The sequence below is a fragment of the Lemur catta genome, chromosome 23 (genome assembly GCF_020740605.2).
Source record: "Lemur catta isolate mLemCat1 chromosome 23, mLemCat1.pri, whole genome shotgun sequence".
Taxonomy (NCBI): domain Eukaryota; kingdom Metazoa; phylum Chordata; class Mammalia; order Primates; family Lemuridae; genus Lemur; species Lemur catta.
The window spans coordinates 18468158-18495751 of NC_059150.1; the positions used below are offsets into that span (position 1 = coordinate 18468158).

Genomic DNA, 27594 nt, shown 5'->3' on the forward strand with positions numbered 1-27594 from the left:
GTGTTCCTTTTATATGCAAATATGTGATTTTTTTCTTTCAAATCATTTTATCTTTAATAACCTGGAAGTAATTTAAAATATGAAAAGAAAGAGTCAAACTTGTTCCCTTTCTGGGGGCAACTACCATGATTGCCTTACACAAGTATGATCAAAGGTCACAGGAGACTGGATTCCACAGGGCAGAGCTGGTAAGAAGGCTTCCTGGCTCCCAGATTGGACAGTTTGGTTATAAAGTCTCTGAGAGATAGCAGGTGGCAGAAGAGACATGAAATTTAAGGGACCCTCAGTGGTTGTAGGGCGTAGTTGCTGGGTCATGAGCACCTTGAAGCCGTTTCTTAATGGTGACTTTGTACCATGAATATTTGTCATCCAGGGAGAACCAAGCAGGATGTGCTGAGCAGATCTGCTGTCCCATAGGGTCCGATTTCTTCAGCATGTAGACCTGACCTCCCTGCTCATTGAGGTGAGACTGGAGAAACACAACCACACTTAATCCAGAGGTTCCACTTCCGTCTGCAGCTCTGTCTGCTGGGCTGCCTAGCATGTTTTGCAAATACGTGCTTTGAGCAGTATGGGAATACTGTCACAGCTGAGATGGCTGGAAGTGGGGTGGGGGGCAAGGGGCTCACAGGGGGCAGGATAAGTTCTGAGCAGGAGCAAGACCACAGCTTTACAAATCCAGAAACTCAACTGTATCATTCCATTAAGGCGCTGAAGGACCGACTGACGCTAATATATAAACCAGAAGGCCAATTTATCCATTAACATCAAAGGATATGTCTTTCCAGTGCCTGAAATCTTCACTCCTGCTTAGGAGAACCCACCCACACCTACCCGTCCACACTTTCCTCTCCCTCGTGCCCTAGGTCAGGGTCACCAGTGACAACGTCATTGGTACCTCCTGGCAAACGCTGAGTGCACTCGTGGGGAAAATACAGAAGGTAAAGCAAGAGCCAAAGTGTCCCTTCTCCAAAACATTTCACTTCTGTAATAATTATTTTCTCCCAAATAAAGTCTTTCCCTTGGGCAGCACTGGGTAAAGTCAGATAAATTCTTGCTTCTAATATCTGTGTTTCCAGACTCAGTATCGACCAGCCTCTCCCCTTCTGGCTTCAAAATAACTGATTTGCTTATAGATTTGCTTATAACTGAGTTGTGTCCTAGGCTTCAGGGTACCCGCCCCCCTCCCAGTGGGCATTTTAATGGTTAGGCGTGTGCGGCATGGGCAACTCTTAGCGTGAGACCCTTCTGCAGAGATCATTGTTCTCCTCTGATGCTGACTCTCTTGTCCCACAGTTCTGATCTCTGTTCCTGACAAGACCCCTGAGGGGTTGGGCAGTGTGGGACAGAAGATCGAGATCCAACCTTTTGAACCTGTTTCATTAAAAAAAAAAAAGAAAGAAAGAAAACAAAAAATTTTAAAAAAGGAAAGATCCAGCCTGAGGGCCCACTTGAGTGCTTGCACCCCCTGGGAGCTTGGGGCTCCACAGGCTACAGGGACAACTTTGGCCCTTTGCCTGGTGCTGAGCTGGAACATCCTTGTACTTCCTGTTGACAGTTGGCTTATGACTGAGCATCTCAGCATATACTCTGTTACCAACTAACCTACTAACCATGTGACATCCTGGGTCATTTTTCTCTGGGCTTCAGTTTCTTCATCTGTAAGAAAAATAATGAGAGATTTGGAAGAAATGAGGTCCCTAGTCTATCTCATCCAGCCCTAAGATTAACAGCTGATTTATTTATTTAACATATTTATTTTAGATATATTTATCATATATGTTTATTTAATACTTATTAACTATATTTAGTATATAATTTATTTAATGATATAATTTAATATAAGAGTATTTCCATTTAAAACCTGGTTTAGAATACAATATTTCATGGAATCCCTACAATTCCACATTTATAGATGAAGAGATTGAGTCTTGAAGAAGATAAATAACTTCTTTTAAAACACCCACCTGCTTGGTTCTCCCTGGACGACAAATATTCATGATACAAAGTCACCATCAAGAAATGCTTCAAGGTGCTCATGACCCAGCAACTACGCCCTATCCTCTGAGGGTCCCTTAAGTGTCATGTCTCTTCTGCCACCTGCTACCTCTCAGAGACTTTATAACCAAACTCCAATCTGGGAGCCGGGAAGCCTTCTTACCAGCCATCAAATTGTCATTTCCTTAATCACTAACTCATAATGTCCTCTGGGGCCTCGACCAGGAGGACTTCTAACCTAATCCCCACCCTTGAGAGAGAAAGTATAGCCTTTGGCTCCCTCTCCTCCCCCTTCCGCCCTTCCTCCTCTCAGAGTCTGAGCTGTTTCCATCCTCTTTGTGTTCTTTCTGAGTTCTCCGTGTTCTCTCTCAGCCTTCTCTGTCTCTCTTTTTCTTCCTCCCCTATTGGTCCCTCTCTCAGCCTCCTCCCTCCCCTGCCCTTCCTCTCCAGATGACTGTCAGCCTCTCTTGGTAAATGTTGCTGGACTCTTAAAAATATCTGTCCCATGCTCCTGGGTGAATCTACGCATCAGTGAGGGCTGGAAGGTGGTGTCCAGGTGTGGCCTAATGACCAGGGTGGTGGTTTCTAGTCTAGTGCAGTGGTTTCCAAGCACAGGTGAAGGACGGCCTGTATTGGAATCACCATGGTGGAAGAGGGTTATGATTCAAAATGCAGATTACTGGGCTCCAACTCAGAAACTTCATTCATTAGGGTCAGGGTGGAACTTGGGCATGGATTTTATCTGCAAGGCAACGGGATGCCACTGGAAAATTTAGATTAGTCAATGTCATGATTAGCTCTCTATTCTCAAAACTCACCTGTCTTCAATGTGGCTAGAAATGGATGAGGATTAGAACCTAGTTGAGAGATGTTTCAGTAATGCAGAGTTTATGATACCTGAACAAGGGCAGTGGGTAGGGATAAAGTGGAAGGAACTGACCAGAAAGTTTACTTAGTGTCTTACTTAGTCTGTTTTCTGCTGCTATAAATAGAATATCACAGACGGGGTAATTTATAAAGAACAGATGCTTATTTGGCTCACTGTTCTAGTGGCTGGGAAGTCCAAGAGCATGTCACTACCATCTGGTGAGGTTCACCCCACAGTGGAAGTCATTACATGGTCAGCGAGCACATGGGACAGAGAGAAAGTTGGGCTGAACTCATCTTTTTTATGAGGAACTCATTCCCACAATAAGTAACTACCCCCATAATATGATTACATAAAATAATTTGGAAAATAGTAAGAACAGTATGACAATCCAACAAGATGATAATATGAAGGTCAACACAAAATTTTAGTTTCTTATATCAATAATAATTATAAAATAAAATGGTAGATCCATTCATAAGCAGCAACAAAAGACAATTTACTAACAAATACTACAAAATGGAAATCTGTAGAATCTATATGAAGAAATTAGAGACATTTCCTGTACTCAGTTGGCTGGCATGACCATAACCTTCTAATGCTTATTTTCTGAGCGAAAATATTAGGTGGCAAATTCACACTAAGTTACTAGCTTAATGGGCTCTCTTTCTCACCAGTACTTACATTTTACTCAGTGCTTCCAAAAATTTAGGTGCTCCTGGTGGTGTCTTACATGCAGGACACATTACCTGCCTAAGAATTACCTGGAAGTGTTAATTGAAATGTTTATTGCAAGCCACTATTTCAAGAGATTTTGAATTGGTATTTCTGGGTAAAACCTATTCACCTTCATTTTAACTTGGAAGAACACTGCTGTAACCCACCGGAAGCAGTCTCAGAAGATGGCATCTCGGTTATCTCTGGAGATCAGCAGAAGAGAGGTCCTTAGGAGTGAAAATTTTTCTGGCAATCCTCAAATTATGTCAGAATAATTGAGCACTTGGTTTGTTTACTTGTGCTTCTTAAGACTATTTATACCTAGGGGAATACATTTGTACCTAGTGTTTGTACAAGATCCTGTATGAGGAATCTTAAAGGATAAACCCTACATTGTATGTTCTCCATGCTTTCTTTGGGTTCTTCCTTATGTTCTGTGAATTTGGGAGGTGCTATGATCAGAATGTTTATGTCTCCCAAAAATCATGTTGAAATCTTCACCCCCAAGATTATGGGATTAGGAGAAGGGACCTTTTGAGAGGTGATTAGGTCATGAGGGGAGTGTCCCCCTAAATGGGATTAGTGCCCTTATAAAAGAGGCCCCAGAGGGCTGCCTTGCCCCTTCCACCACATGAGGACACAGCAGAAGGCACCATTTCTGAGAAAATGAACCCTCACCAGACACTGATTCTGCTGAAATCCTGATCTCGGACTTCTCAGCCTCCAGAACTATGAGAAATACATTTATATTATTTGTAAGCCACAAGTTTATGGTATTTTGTTGTAGCATCCGACAGACTAAGACAGGAGGGAAGAAAGGAAGGTAGCAATAGGGTCAAGGACAGTGACAGTAGAGGCAGGAGGGCCTCTAGCACAGTCTCTGAATGGCAGATGCCCAGGCATTGTGCTGGAGAATATGCTTATTTCATCATTTGTCAAAGGTTAGCTGGTTATCAATGAACCAGAGCAGAAGACCAGAACGGAAACCATGACACCCACCCTACCATAAGTTTGGGCTTCCTCCAAAACCATTTCCCTTCTGTATGCGGATCAGTGGGCTGAACAGAGAATATAAGTAGGCTCCATTTCCACGCTCTAGAGCCTGAAGTGGCTCTAAGTTAGCTTTTTGCTTCTGCCTTTGGTCAGACCTACCTTCACTTCCATGGGAGGTTTAGAGGGCCATCTGTACCCAGGGCTGTCTCTCTTCTTCTATGGACTTTACCAAGCACGACTGGTCTCCAGGGCCTTGATATGCAATGCCCCTGTCCAGTACCCACCACGCCATCCCTGGAACAAAGGAAGATGGACATGGCTACGGCAAATATACTATATGGGGTTCCTGAAGATACTGAGCGCCTGCATTTTAGTAGCCCAAGAGTTGCGTAGCATTCCTACACAGTTTGTGCTTATCAGCAAGATATATCATCAGAGAAACTTTGTGTACCGCAAACAGTGGCAGCATCTCACTTTCTACATGACCATCTTCCTGAGTGGATGTGTAGACGTGCTGAGCCAGAACCTGCTGCCCCAGAGGTGTGCTGCCCTGGAGCAAAGTGTCCAAGTCCTGGGCGTGTTTATCTTTCTGCCACTGATGGTGTCTCACATGCAGGACACAGAAGGAGTGGAGCTGCGGTCTCACATGCTGCTCACCCAGGCTATGTTCCTGCTGATGCTGGTGGTGATCGCAGAGCTGTGGGCTCCCAACATCCCATTGGTCTGGATGATGAAGGCCTTTTTGTATCTGACCACAGGCTCTTGGCTGATACAGACGGGCTTTATGCTGTACAAACCCATCTCTGGCTATAAATGGATGGATGATGATGAAAATGACATTGCGTTTGTCACCACCTTCTTCTGCTGGCATGTGGTCTTCAATGCTATTTTGATGGTCTGGATCTACGGCTTCTCCTTGTTGTGGTATTGTTACATTTTTGTTAATGCCTGAACGAGGATGTGCCCCCAAATGGTTCCCTATTGCCTGCACACTCCGGGACATCTGGATGAGAAGTTGTGGGAAGTGGAGCTGTCAGAGAAGATGACAGGGTGTCTTTCCTTCAGAGGTGTCTCCCCAAGAGGCACCAGGCTCTGCTGGGATGGGCACACCCCTATCCCTTTCTGGCTTCTCTCAGTCTCACCTGCTGAGCAGTGTGCATAGGAAAGGCGAGTGAAACAAGAGAGGAATGTACCTATGACCTTCAGTTGCAGCTCCCCACCTATTGCCCTCCCTCTCCCCACCTCAACTCCAACAACTGAGATCTGCTCGCCCTGGACCTCTCTGCCCCCCTCCCTCCCCTCCCATGAGAACGTTAAAATAAATTCAGTATATCCTGCCTTTGGGCTGTTTATAAATATCCCTCACCCACCACATACAGTGAGGACCACCAGCCATATTTAGTACATAAGAATTTACCCATCATAATAACCAGCTCCTTATCCTTTCTTGTTCTGGATCTCATCAATGCTCATACTGAATCCAGACTGTCATTTTGAATGTGCAGAACTCATAGAACTGTTCTTGATTTTTTTTCCTTTGATTGCTTTGTGATTTATTAAACAGAAAGTCAGATCTTTAAAGGCAACTTCCTCTGCAGGGTTTATGGAACACGGCGACGCCCTGCACGTAGTGAGGGTTCAGAGGGCTTGTCTGCTTCCAGAGTTTCTTTGGCCATGTCTCCCTGAATGTAGCGGCTGTCAGATGCTGCTTCTGACACATCTGAATTGATTTCCAAGTAGCAGACTCACCCGGACCCACTCCTTTCTGGTTTTCACGTGTAATAAAATCCAATGGCTTATTTATTCCGTGTACTTTTCTTTTTGAATCCTCACAACTCTTCTATCAGTGAGGTTCTAAAACTCAAAAGGGTTCAGAAAGTAGCTTAAGGTAGCCAGACATTCAGCATTGTCACATAATGTTATAGCAGGGTGTGACAAGGGGCTTAGGGACTTGCAGCGAGTGTGGCGTCCCTTTTGCTTCTTCCCCACCTTCCCCAGGATGCGAAGAATCTGGCAAGCTTGCCTCACTCCTGATTGAGACTAAAACATCAAGTTAGGACAGAGTGGGGTGGGGGCAGGGATTCTAGAGGGTCATCGTCCTTCTGTTTTCCATTTTTCTTCTAGTTCCTAGGAGAACTAAAGGTAGCCTTTGGTTTTGGCTCTACTCTCTCTTGTTAATTTTCTTATGCAAAAGTTAAAGTACAGCAGCAGTGGGTTGTCGTCTGGTTACCAAAGACCATCACCCTCAGCTTTTAGGGGCTGGTGAGCATTCTGAGTTATCCTGTGGGGCGGGAGGGTGGTGCTTCCCAGTGTCGTTTAGCAGGGGCTCAGCCACGTCTCAGAGTGGGGGATGGCGTGGAGTGCGGGATGTTCAGCGTGTGAGCAGAAGGCAGATTCCATGGAAGGCTTCCACCCTGCGTCAGTGGGATGGTCGGGCAACACTGCTTTCTACTGGAGATGAACGGGTGTCCCCAGTGTGAAAATAAAATATGCCTCAGGCAGAGTTCAGCTTCCATGCTTCTCCTTGGTCCTGGGGACGAGTGGAGCCGTGCAGTGTCCTGTTTGCCACCTCTGGGTTCCATCCCCTTGTTTCTCACCCACAACCTTGGATATCTTTTCAGCCCTTGGCCCAGCCTTGCAGCTCCTCCAGCTCGGGGGAACCCCCGTAGGGCCCTGGAGGGTTGGAGTGGGAGGCAATCTGCTCTTCTGCTACACCCTTTCCTGTTGATATGGTAACACTCTGTTTTCTATTTCACTGAGACCTCCTCTTTTTGATAGTAAGAGCATATTTTGGATTTTTAACCCAAAAATTGACTTTTTGTTTTGCTATTATAATCTGACCTCATCTTGATGCAATACCTTTGACAAAATAGAGGAAAAGTCCTCTGTGAGGGTTGAAAAGCAAAACCCAGATATTAGTATTTCAAGATATTATCTCTACAAAGATGAAGGTTGAAGAGATAATAAAACTACTTGTTAGCCCTTAGACCCGTCCTGTTTTGATGTTTTGAGTACTTTTGAAACCCTGTTAAATCCTGTTAAACTCATCTCTTATAGCAAATTAATGCCTCCAAATATTACATCTCACAACACCTGTCTTCTAGGTAAAAGAATACATGTCAGCAGGGGCCTACAACACCACAAAGAATTGCAGCCAAGCCTGGCACAATGGTGGAAAGGCATGCCTACTGCGTGGATGATGAGGGCCTTTCTGTACTCCTCCCGTCACAGTAGGCATGGGCACTCTGACAGTAATCCTAATCTCTTTGGAAAGTAAAGCTAACTGAAGATAGGTTTGGGGGAAAAACAAAATGTCCAAATGACAGAATAGAGTTTTGGGGAGAAAAGTGTAATCTTCACCAACATCCACCAGAGGGCACCATCTCACAGGAGCCTGGAAAGGGTTCTTACTCCCAGTTTGGTATTGAAGGACCAATCTAGGAGGGATGGAGAGGACAGCAGGAAAGATACACAAGCAAGTATTGTCCAGGCATCCAGTAAACATCATGTAGATCTCTTTCCTGTTAAACTTAGATGCGTGGACATGAATAAGCACAGAATTCAATCGATATAGAAATATGTGTGTATGGATTGCTTTTGTTACTGTTTGAGTCAAAGTTATAATATTCTGAAATAATAATAAAAAAGTAAATATTTGCTCTTTAAAAAAAATGTGTATCTCCAAAAACTCTTGGTCACTCTGTCTCTGACCACTCTTCCTAAGTGGCGTGAAAAATCATTGTGTGAGTCCCGAAGGGACTGTTTCCCACTATGGACACCAGAGGGGGCCAGACAGTCCCTCTCCTGGCCCTGGCAGGAAAGATATTGGACACCTGTCCTAGACTCAGCAATCAGAACTTTCATCTTGGAGAAGTGACTCGAAAGCTCAGGAGCAACGGAGATTATGCACGGTGGTTCTCGTGACAACAAATAAGAGTGGTGGTGCTAGCAGTCGTGGCACCGTGGAGACAACCACAATTGCTGAGAAAATATGTCGTAGTTGAAAAGTGGCTTTGATCTCAATGGGAAATGGTGCTAACCAATAAAAACAAAGTAGGAGTGGTTATCATAATAGGCACCTATGCCAGTGTGGATATCAGAGTGATTCAACCCACAGATTCTTTGTGATGGTCACTGACTGTGGGATCTCTTGGAAAAAAATATTTTGGGCAATCTGATAAGACTCTACTGGAGAAGGTAAGCTCCGTGATGGCAGGGATTTTTGACCATTTTATTCAGTGATGCATCCCAAACATCTAGAACAGTTTGTGTCACATAGAAGTGCTCAATAAATATTTATTGAGTAAATGACTTAATAGGAGCCTAAAATGAGCCATCATTGTAAAGAATAAGGCCCCTCCTCCAATTTCCAGCCCTGAGTCAGACCTACAATCTCTTAAATAAAAAAGAAAGCATTTAGCCTTTTAGGAAGAATCTTGCAATATTTTTGCAAGTATTTACAGTGAATGTTCTTCCTAATCTTTGCCAAAGACGTGCCATCATTTCCAGGGTAACTCTGCACTGGGGTAAAGGAGATGCCCAGGGCTTTGGCAAATCAATTGCATGCTGGATCCTATCTAACATGAACCCAGTAAATATCAGGGCTGAGATGCGAGGTCAGGTCTAATTTAAAAACTGATATTTTCTATATTTGCCTGATGATAATAATTATCTGAGGCCCTTGTAAAATATAGAGACATCTGAGCTTCAACACAGCCTTTCTAAATTAGATTTGCCAGGGGAAGGTACTGGTAATCTATTTTTTAACAAAAAGTCCAGGTGATTCTTATTATCACACAAGTTTGGGAGACATCTGGTAGCTTTTCTTTTTGGAAACTAGAAGGTCATGAAAGGGTTAGGGAACCAACCATTATGCACTTCCACCCTCTAGCCAGTGACACTGGCTTTTCATCCTTACCATTCTTAGAGTGACTCCCTTTTGGCTGTTAATGGCTCCAAAAGGCAGCCCTTTCAAGCTGTGGGGAAGATAGCAGGGAAATAATTAGGACTAGAGAGTAGCTGCACATAGCTTGATTGAAGCCAGTCTGAAAGCAGACTGTCTTAAGGAAGGTGGGTATATGTCACTACCGTATATGCCATTATTTTAAGAAGAAACCACAACTCTTATTTCTTTTGCTGAGGTTGTGATAGCCCTTTTCCAAAGAGAGGTGATAATCCAAGGAATAATATGACATTCTTGAACCACCCAGAGCTTCCCCTTGAACTCTGTTAAGATGTGTATGTTACACTAACTAGTGAATGTGATATTTGATAATAGATTGAAGAAACAGGGTAAGCTACACATTCATCTTGGGGTCCATAAAACGTCAAGAAGTAAAGGATTCCCCCTCACTAAAATCACTCTAAAATACAGTATTTAGTTTTTACATATTCTAGAAAAACCATAACACTTTTTCAAATGTGATCTTTTATTGGCAGTTCCAAGTTTCTTTTTCTTTCCGTGGGACAACAAGGTTTTTTTATACATTATATAAGCTTCCCAACAATCCCAGGACTTTCAAATTCTTTAAACCCTCTCTTGGGTGTGACACTAAAGAACTGTTTTCTTAGTAATTCTTGGCTAAATTATTAAGGTTTAGAGGGCGGTTGGTCTTTCATCTTAATATTCACTTCCTACCAGAAGAGGACAAAAGAAACGAAGAATTGTTTAATGAGAAAACTAAGTGCCTGATAATCCTTCAGAGAAAGGGAATCCAGGCCTTTTGGAGGTTGATGTTTTATGTGGACAGAATATCCAGGAGATATTGCTTATTAAAATTATATCAAATGTAATAGTTTGCAAGACCTTCGGGACTTGAGTTTAGAAATGCAAAAGTTACCCTAGGGTGGGAGAGGATGGAGCCATGAAGAGATCCTGGGCACAGTTATAAAGAGCCAGTCAATGCACATGAAATATTATGGACTAAAGGCTTAGTTATAGGAAGAATCTAGTACATTCAAGGGGATCCAGTAGATCAGATAAATACTTAGCTTCAGATTAAGATTTACACTAAAGATAAGTAGGCCATTGCCCAAAAGAATCTAGAACCCCTTAGAGGCAGTGTCATTATGTGTCCACAGGGGGCAGGGTTCTGTTGACTGGGGGCTAACTCTGTTCCTAATCAATCCGTGTGTCAGGAAGAGCATGGCAACATGAGCAACGCTGGTGAGTCTCTGGGAGCAATGTCTTCAAGGCTTTGAGTCCCTCAAATAAGGCAAACCACTCACCTTCCCAATCGGGAATAGGTCTGAGTCATTCAGAGACACCATATGGGACTTCCCTATTATTTGTGCCCTTTGTTTTCCATTGTCTCTCCTTCTTCCCCTTCCTCCTACCTTCTGCTATCAGATCTTTAAGGATAGGACAGGACTTTATTCATAAGACAATTAAGGCAAGAGGAAGGAAGTACAATGTAGGTCGGGCAATCATGTGCCTTACCTCTTCCAGGGAAAAGGCTGGTGTGGGATTTGGGATTATCCAGTGACTTCTCTTGTTGCCAAGTCAATGTTATTGTGGTGTGAAGTGAATGCTGAAAGTCTTCCCGAATTATTAGGAAGTTTGACAGTAGAACAGGTAAGAGTGGAAAAATAGAAACAGAGAAGTAGGGTGGGGAAGGGGAGGATGTGTAGAGCCTTGTTCCTACACCTCCTTATGACTGTCTTGTCAATCAATGGCAAGCCCTATCACCCTCAAGCCCCTTGTCACCAGCGGTGTGTGCAGCTATAGAAAACACTCACTTGGGAAATTCCTCCCAAATCCCACTTTTTTGTACTCAGATGGTCTCAGTGATGTACTTATTCAACAAATCCATGTTAGACTCTATGAATGACAACCAAGCAAACAAAAGCCCAAAAGATTGAAGATCATCTCTTGAAAGAATAATTCATTCAACATTTATAGAACTTAGATATTGTGCAAACACTTTTAGAACCTAGGGGAAGAAAGATGAAAAAACAAAGTCCCTCCTCTCACAAATCTCAGTCTGGTGAGGAAGACAGGTATATCAATGGATGAAAGCAGTCTGACTTTTTTTATTTCAAAGTATTATTGGTTATAAATAACTTTGGTTACATGAATATCTTTTATAATGCCTGAGTCATGGTTATAAGAGTGCCTGTCACTCAGATATTGTTCATTGTACCTGTTAGGTAGGTTTTTATCCATCCTCTCCTCCCCCACCCCACTGGTGGATTTACACCAAGTTTGACTTCCCTCTATGCATGTGTGCTCACCGGTTAGTTCCAATTTAGTAGGGAGTACATGTGGTGTTTGTTTTTCCATTCTTTAGATACTTCACTTAGGATACTGGTCTCCAGTTCCACCCAAATTGCCACAAAAGGCATTAATTTTTATGGCTGAGTAGTAGTCCATGGTATACATGTACCACATTTTATTAATCCACTCATGTATTGATGAGCACTTGGGTTGATTCCACATCTTTGTAATTGTGAATTGTGCTGCTATAAACATTCATGTGCAGGTGTCTTTTTTTTTCAGCAATTTGACTTGTTAATTGTAATAATGGAAGAGGTACCTGATAGTGCAGGGGGACAGTGATAAACTCTACCATTGTGGTAGATTCTACCATTACAGCCTGACAAGAACTTTCTCTTGCTATCCAGTGTCACAGAGGGCAGGCACTGACACCAGCTCTGTTACTCACAATAGTGTTTATTGTCTGTGTTTCTATTTCTATTTCTAGTATATGAAGCCAATAATCACCCGGTGTCATGAGGAAAAGTGATGGAGGCAATTGCTTAGTTTTTTTTATGTTATCATAACTGTACTTTAGTGACAGTGAGTGGCATTTACTGTCAATATCAGATGCTTAACTAGACAGAGAGGCCTAGTGTACAGTATTTAGACCAATTTTACAGTCTTTCAATATGAACTTCGGATATGATGGAGAAATGTTGGGCCATTGATAAAACAATTCACTTATTATTCACCAGTTGAATATTGTGCTCTAAAGAGCACAATAAATTAGAGTCAACTTAAAGGAGTGCCCTAGTTCACCTGGGGTCTCTATGCTTGCCTTTATGACATTCAATATCTATTTCCTTGGATTAACTCAGGCAGCACAATGATCAAACCTGAGAGAAGAAATAAATACATTGCATGACTACATCAACATTTAAGAAAGCTCTTGTCAGGGTGTAATGTTGGGCACAAACTAACAAGTTGAAGTTTAACTGGAATAAATGTAAATTCCTGCCTTTGCTTTCTGAAAAAACACATCCCGAAATCATCCTTCCATTCCCCAGTCTGAAGAAAAATTGTCTCCCATGAAAATGATCCCTGGTGACAAAAGGTTGGGGACCGGTGTCCTGAAGGGTGTCATAATGCTGAGCTTAGGCAACGTGAAATGATCTGTTCAATGGCTTCGTTTTCTCAACCCGAATGCAATCCTGGTTCATGTTTCTTTCTTCTCTCCACATAGAGATAATTGGTTCTACTAATCTTATAATTCTGCTAGAGGATGAAATCTTTGCCGATTTTTTCAACACATTTCTTTCTCTTCCGGTAAGCATTCTCAAACTTAAATCCAAATATTTTATTAACAGCTGAAAAGAGACTGTCACTGAGCTAAGTGCCTTTTTTTTCTTTTTTGTTATTTTGTTTTTTACTAAATTTCTACTCAAGTCAAAAACGTTCAATTTGAGCAAATAAATGTGAACCAGGACCACCTATAAATCTCCAGGAGCTTCCTGTTGTTGATGTAATCAAGCCCTAAATCCCAGCCTCCTTAGTTGTCTCTGCCCATCCTAAGTTATTTCCCATCACACCTTCTGCTGACGCCCAGTGCTCTAGTGACAGTAGCTCTATCCTCGCTGAGTACACCTGGTGCTCCCCCACCTCTGAACCTCTCCTTGGGCTATTTTTTTTTTTCTGCCTGGAATGCCTATCGTTCCACCTACCAAAGTCTTAACCATTCTTCAAATCTCTGCTTAAATTCTATTCTCCATAAGGAATTCTTAGGTCCTCACAACTGGAACCTCCTGATTGGATTTCTCCCTGCCTCTGTGCCCCTTGGCACTTTGCAACTGTCTTGTGTTATGTGCGTGTGTGCGTGTGTGTGTGTGTGTGTGTGTGTGTGTGTGTGTGTGTGTGTCTCCTCCAGTGGATTTTGAGATTATAAATTCCTGCAGGACAAGGACTGAGGATTATTTATTCTAGTCTACTCCCTTTACCAGGTAGTTTAGCACTTAGTAATCGTTGAGTTGTTGACTGGAACAAAAACTATGTATTCCCTCAATCTATGCAACTAAAAAAACTCTCAAACATCAAAATATTGACTAGATATTTGTCTAGTCTTAGACAAATATATAAACCTAGACTTGCATCATTTTTTGTTTAAATCCTTGGTAACATTTTAGTGCTAGAGCCTTATAAATTGTGGCTCATCTCAATGCACACTCCCATGGGATATCACCTATTAAAAGGTGAAATTTCAGATAAGTGGGAAAAAGGCACTCTACATTATCCCACAAATAGTTATTGGGTGGTTATTATGTGCCAGCCTCTGGGCTTACTACTGGAGACACACATTGTAATGATACCATCTTTGTCCTCAAGGAATTCCCAGCTTAATGTGAGAGAATGATGTTTAAGGTATGAGTGACATGATAGAACTTTCTAGGAGGCAGCGAAGATAGAGTACACAGGAGGGAGAGGCCACCCCTACCTGGAAGAGCCAGGAAAGGCTTACACAAGCCAAGTCTTGAAAGGGAAGTAGGTATTTGACAATTAGCTGGGGGAAGAAGGTGAGGAGAAAAGGGTGAATAAAGAAGTAGGAGGAAAAGACTAGGGAGTGAGTAGCAAGAGACACAAAAGCCTGACAGACAGACAGGACAAAGAAAGAAAATGCACCAAGGAATACAATCCTATGACACTTTGGGAGAATCTGTAGGTAACCAGTAAAGCTGAAGAAAAAGTTGTAAGAATAAGACCAAGTAAGAGATAAGCTGCACAGGTGAGCTGAGCCAAGGCCCAGAGATCAGGAAGGCCATGCTCAGGAGTTTAGATGTCACCCTGAAGGTGACAGAGAGCCATTAAAGGATTCGGAGTAAAGGAGGGGGGACACAGAATGACTGAAGTTTGGGGCTGTTAGTCTTGAGGTTCCGAGAGGTTCAGCCTGACATGATGTGCTGAGAGCTCAGCTAGGAATTGGAGCTTCAGACCCTCTAGTTTTCCACCAACATTTCTGGGACACTTTGAAGACATTTTGGTGCCTAGGGTGAGACTGCTTAAGCTTAGACACCTATAAACAGAGAAGACCTTTCCCATCAGCTTCAAAGCTGGTTGCCTTGCTGACAGTCCTTCTTCATGACAAAGAGTACAGTAGCCTAGAGTTACCTATTAATTTTAGACTCTTTTAATGCCTCCGTATGTAATTTGTACCCCTAATCCTCCCATCTTCAGTCCTATTTTCTCCAGTTCAAGAGGTCAGATACATCCAATGCTATTTCTCATTAGGAAAAGGTTTTATACCTTTGCTTCCACTCTCTAAGTCCACAGAGAAAGTGAATCATGGAATACACAAAGTGTGTTCCATTGTCATGGTCCTTGGACTTTGCACACAAGTGAGATAGCTCCCAGATCAGGGCAGGCAGGAGCCAAAAGATAAACAAATTTTGCAATTCAGTCTGTTTAGAGTGTTTTTGTGCAGGGAAAGTTGATACAGTAGAATAAATTTAGGAATTAATGTCCCTTGAAATAGGAAAGCAGTGGAACCTCACTTTTCCTGTGGCTGCAATGGACTGTGCCATATACATGAAGAGAAGCTCTACCCCCTTGGCTGTTTCCTAGCTTTCTTTTGCAGGTTTTTGGTCAAACACCATTTTACACTGTTGAAAATTCACAATGGAGCTTGTGGCCAGAAATACCTTATGACTTGGTGAGTAAAATTCTTGAGTGGTAAGGGTTTGGGGTGGAGGAAGAGGAGCTGTATTTGAAACGTGAATTGGGAGGAGAAGGAGAGGAAGTCCAGAGAGTGACTATGGAAGAAACTCTAAAGCAGATGAATAGAACAACGGGCATCAAGCCAATTAGCCATTTCTTTCCTTCTTTCTCTCTCTCTCTTTCTTTCTTTCTTTCTTTCTTTCTTTCTTTCTTTCTTTCTTTCTTTCTTTCTTTCTTTCTTTCTTTCTTTCTTTCTTCTTTCTTTCTTCTTCTTCTTCTTCTTTTTTTTTTTTTGTATGCTTTTGCCTCTTGGGCAAGCAATTGTTGGGGAATTCTTTCCTTTACATTCTGGTCCATCTAGTTAGCAAATGGGATTCATCTCTCACGTCCGCCATGATTGTTGGCTAGTAGCTGCTTGGAGTGCTGTCCTGAGAAGAACCTTGAGGGTACATCTAAGCAAGAAAGAGTCTGGGAATTGATTGGCAATGTCTGCCATGGGCGTGGGATAGGAAGTGGTAGCCCAGGGGCCACATAGTTATTATCATATATGCATTATCAGGTATGGATCCAGGTAAGATTCCCTCCTGCAGTTTCTAATGACTGCTACACCGTTCTCCTCCAGAGGCATGTTTTTCTCCCAATATTTTTTTTTCCTTTATGCCTTTTTCCCCTTTTTCTTATCTATTGTCATTATCCTCTCCTTTCCCCCCTTCCTGTTCTCCTTTTCCACTGTGTAGACCTTAGATCTACCAATGGCTGCCCCATGTCCTACTAGTGTCATATGGGATTGGAAAGGTCACTCTATGTCCACCACAGCAAGGTTTGTGTTCTGGAGAGCTGAGAAGACACACCTTACTCTGACTCTTGTATTTGGTCTCCCTAGGATAACCCTGAAACTTAAAAATTTTTAATTTTTTCTCCCTTCTCTGGTGGCTTGATCCCTCAGGGATCCCTCTAGTATTCTAAATCACATGAATCTTTGTGTGTTTTTGTACATGTCATGCAATTGATATGGGGTAGGGGCTTGTCGGAAATTATGAGAGGGTGTACAAAGAAGCAACTTGAAGAATGTTATGACCTGACACCACAGACCCTAATCTCTTCTGCTTCTCTTCTCTCATACAAGACTGACATTTTTTCTTTAACAACTTCACCCAGGAATAAAGAAGAATTTTTTGACAGAAGATCAAGCTTTCTGTTTCCTAATAATCAATTCATTTCTTTGGGAGCCTCAGACAGAGTCTCTGCTCCTCTTAGATATTTTTACCCCACACACCTCTCCTTCTGGCCAGATACTGCAATGTGAAATGATTTATTGCCTCTTACTAAGCTGTATTTCTTAGCAGTTCAGTTCCATTTATCTTTTCTGTTTTTATTTTGTTTTGACTATAGGTTGCCAAGTACAAAGGATTATTGACGTGGTTGGAAAAATACAGGTTACCTTTCTTCTGTAAAACAAACTTGTGTTTCCATTATATTCTCTGTCAGGAGCTTATCAGTTTCATTAAGTCCCCAGAAGGAGGTAAGCACTGGGTGGTGCACATGTGTGCGTGTGTGTGCATGTGTGTGTGTCAGTCCTATAGTAAGGCGAAAATTCTGGCTACATTTGTAGATATGCGGGTGGCCTAACCTGTGTTGTGGCAATAGGTGAAATGAGAAAGGAATTTAAATGTTTTACTACAAAAAAATTAACTAAGCACAAAAGAAGACAGTAATGCTGGTAATGAAGAACTAAAAACCTATAAGGTGTATAGAAAAAAATAGCAAAATGACATAAATCTCTTCTTATTAGTAATTACTTTTAATGTAAATGGATTAAACTGTTTAATCAAAAGACAGAATTTGGCAGAATCAATTTAAAAACAAGATCCAATTATATCTTGTCAACCAGAGGCTCACTTTAGATCCAAACACACAAATTAATTGAAAGTGGGTGGATGGAAAAAGATAGTCCATGCAATAATAACCAAAAGAGAACAGGGATGCTTATAATAATACCAGACAAAATAGACTTTAAATTTTAAAGTTTATAAGAGACAAAAAGAAACATTATATATTAGTGCAAGATTCGACACAGCAAGAAGATATAACAATTATAAACATTTGCACAACTGATGACAGGCCATCAAAATATATGAAGCGAAAACCTACAGAACTGAGGGAAAAAATAGACAATTCTACAATAATACTTGGAGGCTTCAATACTCCACTCTTAATAATGAATAGAATGATAAGAAAGAAGATAAGTAAGGAAATAGAGGGCTTAATACAATAAACCAACTGTATCTAAAAGATACATACAGAACACTCTACCTACCAACAGCAGCATACACATTCTTCTCAAGTACACATGGGACATTTTCCAGCATACACTATGTTAGGCCATAAATGAAATCTCAATAGATTTTAAGATATATCATACAGAGTATCTTTTCTGAGCATAATAGGATGAAATTATAAATAACAGAAGGAAAACAGAAAATTTCAAAAAATTGTGGAAACTAAAGAACACAATCTTTTGCAACAAATAGATCAAAGAAGAAATCAAAAGGGAAATTAAAAAATATTTAGAGATGAATGAAAATGAAAACACAGCATACCAAAACTTTTGGGATACAGTGAAAGTAGTTCTAAAGGGAAAATTTATAGCCATAAATGCTTACATTAAAAAAAGAAATATCTCAAATAAACAACATAACTGTATAACATTAGGAATTAGAAAAAAGAGAACAAACAAAACTCAAAGCTAGCAGCAGGAAAGAAATGAAAACAAATATCAATGAAATAAAGAATAGGGAAGCAATAGAGAAAAATCAATGAAACCAAAAGTTGATTCTTTGAAAAGATCAACATAAGAAACAAAACTTTAGCTAGATGGACTAAGAAAAAAAGAGAGAAAACAATATTACTAAAAAGACTACAAATTATTAAAATAAAAATGAAAGGGGGGACTGGGTGCAGTGGCTCATGCCTGTAATCCTAGCACTCTGGGAGGCTGAGGCAGGAGGATCACTTGAAGTCAGGAGTTTGAGACCAGCCTGAGCAAGAGTGAGACACTGTCTCTACTGAAAATAAAAAAAATTGGGCATGGTGGTGCATGCCTGTAGTTACAGCTACTCGGGACTGAGGCAGGAGGATCGCCTGAGCCCAGGAGTTTGAGGTTGCTGTGAGCTGTGATGATGCCACTGCACTCTAGCTGGGGTGACAGTGAGACTCTGTCTCAAAAAAAAAAAAAAAAAAATCACATCCACATGCAAAAGAATGAAATTGTACCTTTAGATAGCACCATATACAAAAATTTACTCAAAATAGATCAAAGACCTAAGTATAAGACCTAAAACTATAAAACACATAAGATAACATAGGGCAAAATCTTCACTACATTGGATTTGGCAGTGATATCTTGGCTATGACACCAAAGGCAGAGGTAACAAAAAAAATGGACTTCATAAAAATTTTTAAAATTTGTGCATCAAAAGATAGTATCAACAGTAAGAAGACAACCCACAGAATGGAAGAAATATTTTAAAATCATATATATGATAAAAGATTGACATTCAGAATATATGGAGAACTCCTAAAATTCACCACATAAAACAAACAACATGATTCAAAAACTGGGGAAAGGGCTTGAATAGATATTTCTCCAAAGAAGATATACAAATGGCCAGTAGCATATGAAGAGATGCTCAACATTGCTAATCATTAGGGAAATGCAAATCAAAACAAAAATGAGATATCAACACACACCCATTAAGATGTGTACTATAAAAAAATAAAATAACAAGCGTTGGTGAGGATGTTGAGCACTTGGAACCCTTTTTCACTCTTGGTGGAACTGTGAATAGTACAGCCACTGTGGAAAACACCATAGCATTTTCTTAAAAATTAAAAATAGAATTACCATATGATCTGGCAATTCAACTTTTGGGTATATACTCAAAAGAGTCGAAAGCAGAGTCTTGAAGAGGTATCTGAGCACCCATGATTATAGCAGCAATATTTACAATAGCTAAAATGTGGACGCAGCCCAGGTATCCATCAACATATGAATGGATAAGCAAAATGTGGTGCAGACATAGAATGGAACATTATTCAGCCTTAAAAAGGAAATTATGACAAATGCTACAACATGAATTAAACTTGAGGACATTAGCTAAGTGAAATAAGCCAGTCACAAAAAGACAAGCGCTGGGTGGTTCCACTTATATGAAGTACTTAGAATCGTGGTAGAGAAAGGAAGTGGAATGTTGGTTGCCTGAGGCTGGGAAGAGAGGAGAGTGGGGAGTTATTGTTTAATGGGTATAGAGTTTCAGTTTTGCCAGATGAAAAGAATTTTGGACATGGATGGTCATGATGGTTGTACAACACTATTAATGTACTTAATGCCACTGAACTGTACACATAAAAATAACTAAGATGGTAAATTTTATGTTATGTGCATTTTACCACAACTAAAAATATTGGAAAAAAATGTAATTCGGGTCATGCCACTCCTCTGCTCACTGTCTGCCCCGCTCCTCCTCACCCCTGCACCGCCAGTGGCTCCCATCTCAGTGAGAAATCCAGCACTCTTACAGTGACCTTCAAGTTCCTAGAGACCTGGGCTCATTTCCCTGACCTCATCTCTGCCACCCCACCCCACTCACTCTGTTTCAGCCACACTGGCCTCCCTGCAATTCCCCAAACATGCTGGACAGATTTCCACTTCAAGGCTTTGGATGGCTTTTTCCTCTACCTGGAATGCCCTTCCTCTACACGTGCATGTGGCTCCCTCTCTCACATCCCCAAATCTTTGTACAAATCTCACCTCGTCCATGAAGGCTGCTCTGATGACCCTATTTAATACTATATCCTACCCACTCATCCAATCCTTGCCCCCAGCATTCCCAATTTCCTTCACCCAGCTCTACTTTGTCTTTTTGCTGTAGTGCTTATAACCTTCAACCTTACTAGACAGTGTAACTATTTATTATGCTTATTGTTTATTGTCTGTCTCCTTCACAAGAACATAAGCTCCTTGAGGGCAAGGATTTTTTGTTGTTTGCTGATGTATCCCAAGCACCTAGAATGGTACATGGAACTTAGTAGGCATGTACTTAATATTTATTGAAAGAATGAATGAACAAAAAAATTCCATCTAGGCTTGAATTAGTAATTTTAGCTCACTAGCCAAAGGAAATTAACATGTCCCACCTCAAACAAAGTTAAAATTCAGGAGCGTTTGTGGAATAAAATGTTGTAACAAATCACCTGCTATACTCAACTACCCTCCTTTAAAATATGTGTGTATATATGTGTATATATACACGTGTGTATACATATGTATGTAAAGTTGGATTAAAATGCACACTAAAGACAAAATCACTGTCATGTGGGGACGATAGAATAGATGGGGCTTTGGCTGGACGGAGTTTTGAGCTGCTGATTGTGTGCGTGCCCCTCTCATGTCACAGGACACGTCAGGAGACGGTCTGGTGTCTAGCTTCGAAAGCGCCACATGATGGGGACCTTCCTCAGGGAGGTGGCCACCATTTATCCCCACCCACACTGAGTGCATGGGGGTCTGGCTGCACGCGAGGCTGCGAGAGTGGTCGGGGGAAGAGATCGTTCTCTCTGTCTTACTGTGCACTTTCCCTGCAGCCAAGATGATGCGATGGAAAAAGGCAGACCAGTGGCTACTCCAGAAGTGCGTTGGCGGGGTCAGGGGGATGTGGCGCTTCTGCTCCTACCTCAAGGGCAGTGCAGGTGGGTCGTTGGGGTTGTTCCTGGGGCCTTTGCAAGTTCTTAACAGTTTCCAGGTGGCCCTGGAGCCCCAGTTGGCAGTTATGTGTGTCTGTGGTGAATATTTTAAAGTTTAATTATGTTTGGATAAAAATCTTTGAAAACTGAGGTCCATAGCATAGGTTAAGGTAAAAGCAATCAGAGCCCCTTTCATTCATTCATTCGTCTAACAATGACTGTTGAGCACCACTAGGTGGCAGCCACTGTGCGGGTAGGTTGGGATGCAAAGGTGAACAGCAGCCATAAAAGTCCCCGCTTCCTATAGCTGTGACTATGGTGGGGAGATGGATGAGGAACAAGTAAATAAATCCCTGTAGCAGAAGTGTTGGGAACCTGGGCAACCACTGCTTCCTGTTCTATTGGGTCCAGTAGTTGCTGGGTGCCGGGAGGCTAGCAACTGGCACTGGCTGACACTCCAGCCCAGCAATGTTAAGTTTCGTCTAGGGACAAGCCCTAGTTTTAAGGGTGAAATCCTGGGTCTCCAGGAAGCAGGGAGGGGAGAACCGGACAAACTGTATCTTTCACTTTGCCACTCAAGAGTTTGGCCCTGGCAAAATTGTAAAACAGGGAATTGTAGTCTTTGGCATCTTTTGTCTCAAGTGTCCTTCTGCAGGCTGCTCTGGGTCTATGATCTAGGAAGTGTTCTTTTTCCTCAGATACTTTTCTGGACAAAATTCAAATGTCTCATGATCCATCCTCAGTTTTGCAGTTTTCCCGAAAGTGAAAGTTTATATAACAACAGTAACAAAAAGTCACAAAGGATCCCTATGCATTACATTCCTTCTCCCCGTGCCTCCCAGCCTCCCCCACATTAGAACTTTTCTGGAGATGATGCCTTAACCCAAAGAAGCGACTAACGGTGATATCTGACATAGTAAAACAGCTTGGTGGAGAATATAGGCTAATTCACCCAGCTGCAACCACTAAAGGGGCAAGATTAGGGTGCTGCTCTGTGCCTACCCTGTCTGATCTGTAGGTGAAGAGTTGGTGGATTTCTGGATCCTTGCCGAGAAGATCCTGAGCATAGACGAGATGAACCTGGAAGTGAGAGACTACTACCTGTCCCTCCTTCTCGTGCTGAAGGCCACCCATCTGCAGGAGGGTTCCAGGGTGGTCACTCTCTGCAACATGAACATCAGTAAGAATTATAAAGCATATTTGAAGTGAAATCCTTGGGGATAAAACAAAAAAATCAATCCAGCATCTAATAACCCGCAGTCTCTTGCTTTGCAGACTGCCACTCTCTCCATCTTCTGTGTATCAGGGATGCCAGTGGGAACCTCAGCCCTTAGCCAGGGGAGGGTTGAAAGAGATCAGTTGTTGTTAGGTTGTTACTTGCCTCTTCCTGAGATATTACCTGCCAGTGAAGTTTGGCCGGAAGGAGGGAAAAGGAAATGAGACGGAGTGATTGAAAAGCAACTGTACCTTCTGAACCTGCATAGCTCTGTCATTTATTTTTTTAAATGGGATTCTCTAGAATAAACTGTAGCCCACAGGCCAAATGCAGTACATGTGGCCTTTGAGCTAAGAATGTTTTTACGTTTTTAAATGGCTAAAAAAAATAGAGGAAGAAGATTATACAACAGAAATTGGATATGATTTACAAAGCCAAAATATTTACCATTTGGCCAGTTACATAAAAAGTTTGCTAACTCCTTCTCTAGAGAATAAGACTGATGCATATCTGTTTGTTCATTAAATGAGGAGGTGCTCCTAATCTGCTGTTTGGGACTAGTCACACTCTTCTCTACTCATGTAGGTACTTGAGAATTGATGACATTAAAATCAGAGGTAGCAAGGACTCCTTCAAATTATCCAGTCCAAATCCCTTCCTCCAGTCATATTTGACCCTGGGGAATCCTATTCGGATTGATGTCTCTTGTTCTTAAATCATTTTGTTTGTGCTTGTTGCTCTTCTTTACAATAACATTCAATAGTCTAAGAAGTAATTCAAAGAATAACATAAAATGGCTTATTTCTATGGGGAAGGAAGAAGGTAATCAGGGAAGGGGGTCACTGTGTACTGGGAAAACCCTTACAATGTGTCCACCATATATTTCACCTGGCCACACTCCAGGATTGTGTGAGGAACTAATGAAATGCTATACACAAAGACATTTGGAACAGTTTACAAACCTCTCCAACATCATGATCATTGTCATCATCATGTCATTTTCACCCTTCATCTCTCTATTTTTTCCAGAGTCCCTCCTGAACCTCTCTATCTGGCATCCTAACCAGTCAACCACCAGGAGGGAGACCCTGAGCCACATGCAGAAAGTAGCTCTGTTCAAACTCCAGAGCTATTGGCTTCCCAACTTTTACACCCACGCCAAGATGGCCATGGCCAAGGAGGAAGCGTGCCAAGGTCTGATGCAGGAATATGAGACTCGCCTGTGCAGTATTTGCTACACCCACGCAGGGGGGCTCCCTCTGAACATGACCATCGATAAGCACCACCACTTTCAGAAGAAGTACTCGAGCAAGAAAGCCAAGAGAAAGATGTGGCAACTCTCAGATTCTGTCTCTTGGTCTCTGGACATGGACTTTGAGCCAGATACCCACACTATGGCCCCGCAGAAGATGTGTCCTCAAGAGAAGGTGGTTGTACAAGTGCCTTCCCTGAAAGTGGCTTCTTCAAAGGAGAGAACAATCAGTCCCCTGGGAAAGGATAGTCATCGTGCCAGGAAGTCCAGCATGAAGAAGAAGGCCAAGAGTCACCTCCACATGGAGGGCCTCTTTGAGAGGAAGTTCGCTACCCACCTGAGGACTGCCACCCCCATCATCAATTACTCCTCCCATCTAAGTATGAAGAAGATCATCAGGCAAAACCTCTCCATTGGGTATACCCACTGGGCCTTGTGTGCTGATGCCTATGCAGGAAATCCTTTCCGGAACCACCTGAAGCAGCTGGATTTGAAAGTGGAGATCCAACTTCTGGACCTCTGGCAGGACCTGCACCATTACCTCAGGGTCCTGATGAATAACCGGAAGAATGGGGATGCCATATTTCGTCACATGCTGGGTAACAGAATCTGTGAGCTCTACCTGAATGAGCAGGTTGGTCCATGCTTACCACTCAAATCCGAAATCATTCAGGGCCTGAAGGAACTGCTGCCTTCTGGGAATGTGAACCCCTGGATTCCCAAAGCCCAGAAGGAGATCTGCCAGGTAGGCCATGTCTCACAGAAGTGGGTTAGTATCTGGAAGATTAGGTCAAGACTGACCAAAAATGCTATCTGATCATCTATACTGGCTAAGTTAAAGACATAATTACCCACATAAACCTTCACATATTGAAGAGTTGGTTGATATTTTAAGGCACAAAATTTGCAACTTCCCCTAAACTAGCCAAAACTCTGAAGTAAAGTAGGTGAGGACTTATCAATATCTATTCCTTATTCACGTCCTCCTTACACATAGTCTCCCAAAATCATGAACTTCAGGTGTTCTAAGAGGGAACTTTTAAGATTTCTGTTATAAATACTAGATATTGAAAAGCAGGGTCTCCCTTTGCTAGACTAGCCATCAAAGAAATGGCCAATTGGGAGGGGTTTATTCTTTCCCAAAACATTAGATAAAAGCAAGAGAATGTCCTGAAGATTCACAGGAAGTGAAGCCTCATAGCATGACTATTGTACCAACAAGTGCTTGGCAGGAAACAAATGGCAGAGTCAAGCGGGGCAACAGACGAGAGCCAAATAAGGACTACTCACAAAGGATTGGGTGAGGCAATAGGAAAACCACAGGGACAGTGCAATACCACAAGACCAGTAAGGGTAGGGCACATTTATCACTCCTAGGCATGAAGAATTGAGGAGAGGGAACAGTTACTAGAACCAGGAGAGAAAGAGCTGTATTGAGTGGGACACTTGGCACAAGCCGTCATCATTAGTTGAGGGATGTAACCAGTTCACAGTGATCTAGCTTGGATGGATTGGGGGAATAGATAGCCCCAGCTCACTCTCCTGCTTTCCATCTCCTGCCAGAACACCTCGTCTGATTAACCCAATCAGAGGACAAGGAAGCCTGTTGATGTGGTTTATACAGGTCAATCTTCCAAGGTACAAGCAGGGTGAAACAGAGTACAGAGTAGATCTGAAGGAGCAAATGGATTATTTAGTGCATTATAATGTGTTTGCACATTAACATACATTTTCTCCTCTATATTTCATAACACTTCCAAGAGGCAGACAGAGTAGTATTGTTCCCTCTGTTGGACAGATGAGAAAAAATGAGTCAGAGATCTGAGTAAGTGAATTAGTCTAAAGGCAGGCAGCTGGCTAGTGGATGATCCAGGATCAGATCCTAGCAGTTCTTAGCTCTAAGTTCAGCATGATTTCCAATATATCATAATTATCCAAGTTTGTACATCCCTGTAGTGTCAGACCTTATCAGTCCAGTTGATCCACAGCCAAAGCTCTCCTTTGCTCAATTCTTGATTAATGAATACCCAGACGCATCCCTGCCTGCTGTGGAGGCATTTGGGGCTAGAGGCTCAGACTGGGATTGTGCTTTCCGGGTCATCAAATTTTCACAGCAAATCTCCCTGACTGGACCTTGGTCTTCTGTAAAGATACTGAAGATATTTGTATATAGATAAGGCTGGTGTATCACAGTTTCTCAGAGTAAAAATCTTGATATCATTCTTAACTGACCTCTTTGTCTTATGCCCATGTCGAGTCTATTGGTGACTCCTGTTGGCTCAACCTTAAAAATCTATCCAAAAGTGAGCACTCCTCCCCTCCCTTGTTACAAGCACTCGCACTTAAGCCCCTTCCTCCTTCAAGGGTGCTACTGTAAGGGCCTCCCACCTCCTAACTGATGCCTCTGTGTCTGCCTTTGCCCCTCAGCAGGCTCATTTACATACCAACCCCAGTGATTCTGCCCAAACAGCAAGAGTGTAATTTGACTGAAACAAGTAAAAGGAAGTGAAGACCTTGAAAACAGATGACTTTCTGTCTTAGTAGAGTCATTTTACTTTCAGTAAAATCCAAAGTCCCTGATAAAACTGACAAAGCCCCACATGACCTTCACTCCACCTCCCCTCTCTGGATTCACCTACTGTTTCTCCCACCACGCTCAGCACCAGCTATGCCAGGCACACCACCAGCGTGGCTGTGCGATGCTGTGTGATGTAGGATGCCTGCGTGGCTTGGTCTCCCCCTCTCTCAGGTCTCTACCCAAGAGTTGTCTTCTCATTGAGAACTTCCTTGGCCAATTTATTACATGAGAAATTTCAACCATACCCCAATTTTTCCTTTCTCCGTAGCAGTCATCACTATCTCAACACATACATACTCAGAGTGTCACCAGCAATATGGTAGACTAGGAGGTCCCCAGCCCTTGTTCAGACACATTAAGTTCTATACATTAAATTTCTTCACCTTTGTGTCAGTCATACCTCAATAAAGGGGTTGAAATAATTTAAAAATAAATATATACTTATTAATACACATACTGTGTGCATATATATAATGCATGTATAATCCTCATAAAGTACATGTATGCATATTTGCATATTATATACACATAAAATATACTTGTATTACCTTTCAAATAGAGACATAATATGTATATATGATATATATAGGTATACATTTAACTTATTTCCTTATCCTTTCTTTCTCCCTGTGAGGGCAGTTGTCACTACTGCATCCCCAGCCTCTAGAACACTACCTGTCAGTGTGGTGTTCGGTGTTCAGCAGTGCTGGTAAACATTCATGCTCAATAGATGTTTGTTGCATCGATCACTTTCAATTGGCAATGACTCCTCTTTCGGCCTTTCCTAGGACTATCTTTGTTTGTTTGAAACAAGTGACTCTGTAAGAACTCTGATTTTCATCTATCTGTGTTCAATCATTTCTCCAATTAGACAGTCAACCTCTGAGTGCTTATAGCATGCCAGCTAATATGTCTATTTCCTGGCTTTGGACTCATGGATGAGAGAACAGAGCCCCCATGGAGTAGAGGAAAAACTAATGGTTTAAGTCCTGGCTCTGACATCCTTTGGCTATATGGTCTTGGACAAACTCAAAGTTTTCAGATACTGTTTTATTATTTTTATTTTTGATTACTATCATTTTGATAAAAATATGATTATTTCTTTTAATAGAAAATGTTCAATGAAACATTGTTTCTTAAGAAATCAATTTGATTTTTTATTCACTGATTATTAGAGTCATAAATCTCTTAAACCGAAAAAGGTGTTAATAGGGTACTGATTTCACAGATGCTTTCATTATTCATGTTTAATATATGTATTTAGAGCTTATCCCTTAGTGAATAACATTATATTACGTTACACATTGCTAGGATTCAATCGTTGAAG

General features: G+C 41.8%; 2 protein-coding genes across 2 annotated transcripts in view; both read left to right on the plus strand.

Moving 5' to 3' along the window:
* The first annotated feature begins 4695 nt into the window (after nucleotides 1-4695).
* LOC123626911 (transmembrane epididymal protein 1-like) lies at nucleotides 4696-6379 on the plus strand. Its single transcript, XM_045536153.1, has one exon. The coding sequence runs from the start codon at nucleotides 4746-4748 to the stop codon at nucleotides 5526-5528; it is 783 nt and encodes a 260-aa protein (XP_045392109.1). The 5' UTR covers nucleotides 4696-4745; the 3' UTR covers nucleotides 5529-6379.
* Nucleotides 6380-10729: 4350 nt separating this feature from the next.
* RGSL1 (regulator of G protein signaling like 1) overlaps nucleotides 10730-27594 on the plus strand; it is a 52249-nt gene continuing 35384 nt past the window's right edge. The window contains exons 1-7 of the mRNA XM_045536154.1: nucleotides 10730-10742; nucleotides 13018-13100; nucleotides 15400-15474; nucleotides 16872-17001; nucleotides 21123-21227; nucleotides 22240-22401; nucleotides 23467-24434. Coding sequence (XP_045392110.1) covers nucleotides 10730-10742; nucleotides 13018-13100; nucleotides 15400-15474; nucleotides 16872-17001; nucleotides 21123-21227; nucleotides 22240-22401; nucleotides 23467-24434 — 1536 coding nt within the window. The remainder of the gene's footprint in view (nucleotides 10743-13017; nucleotides 13101-15399; nucleotides 15475-16871; nucleotides 17002-21122; nucleotides 21228-22239; nucleotides 22402-23466; nucleotides 24435-27594) is intronic.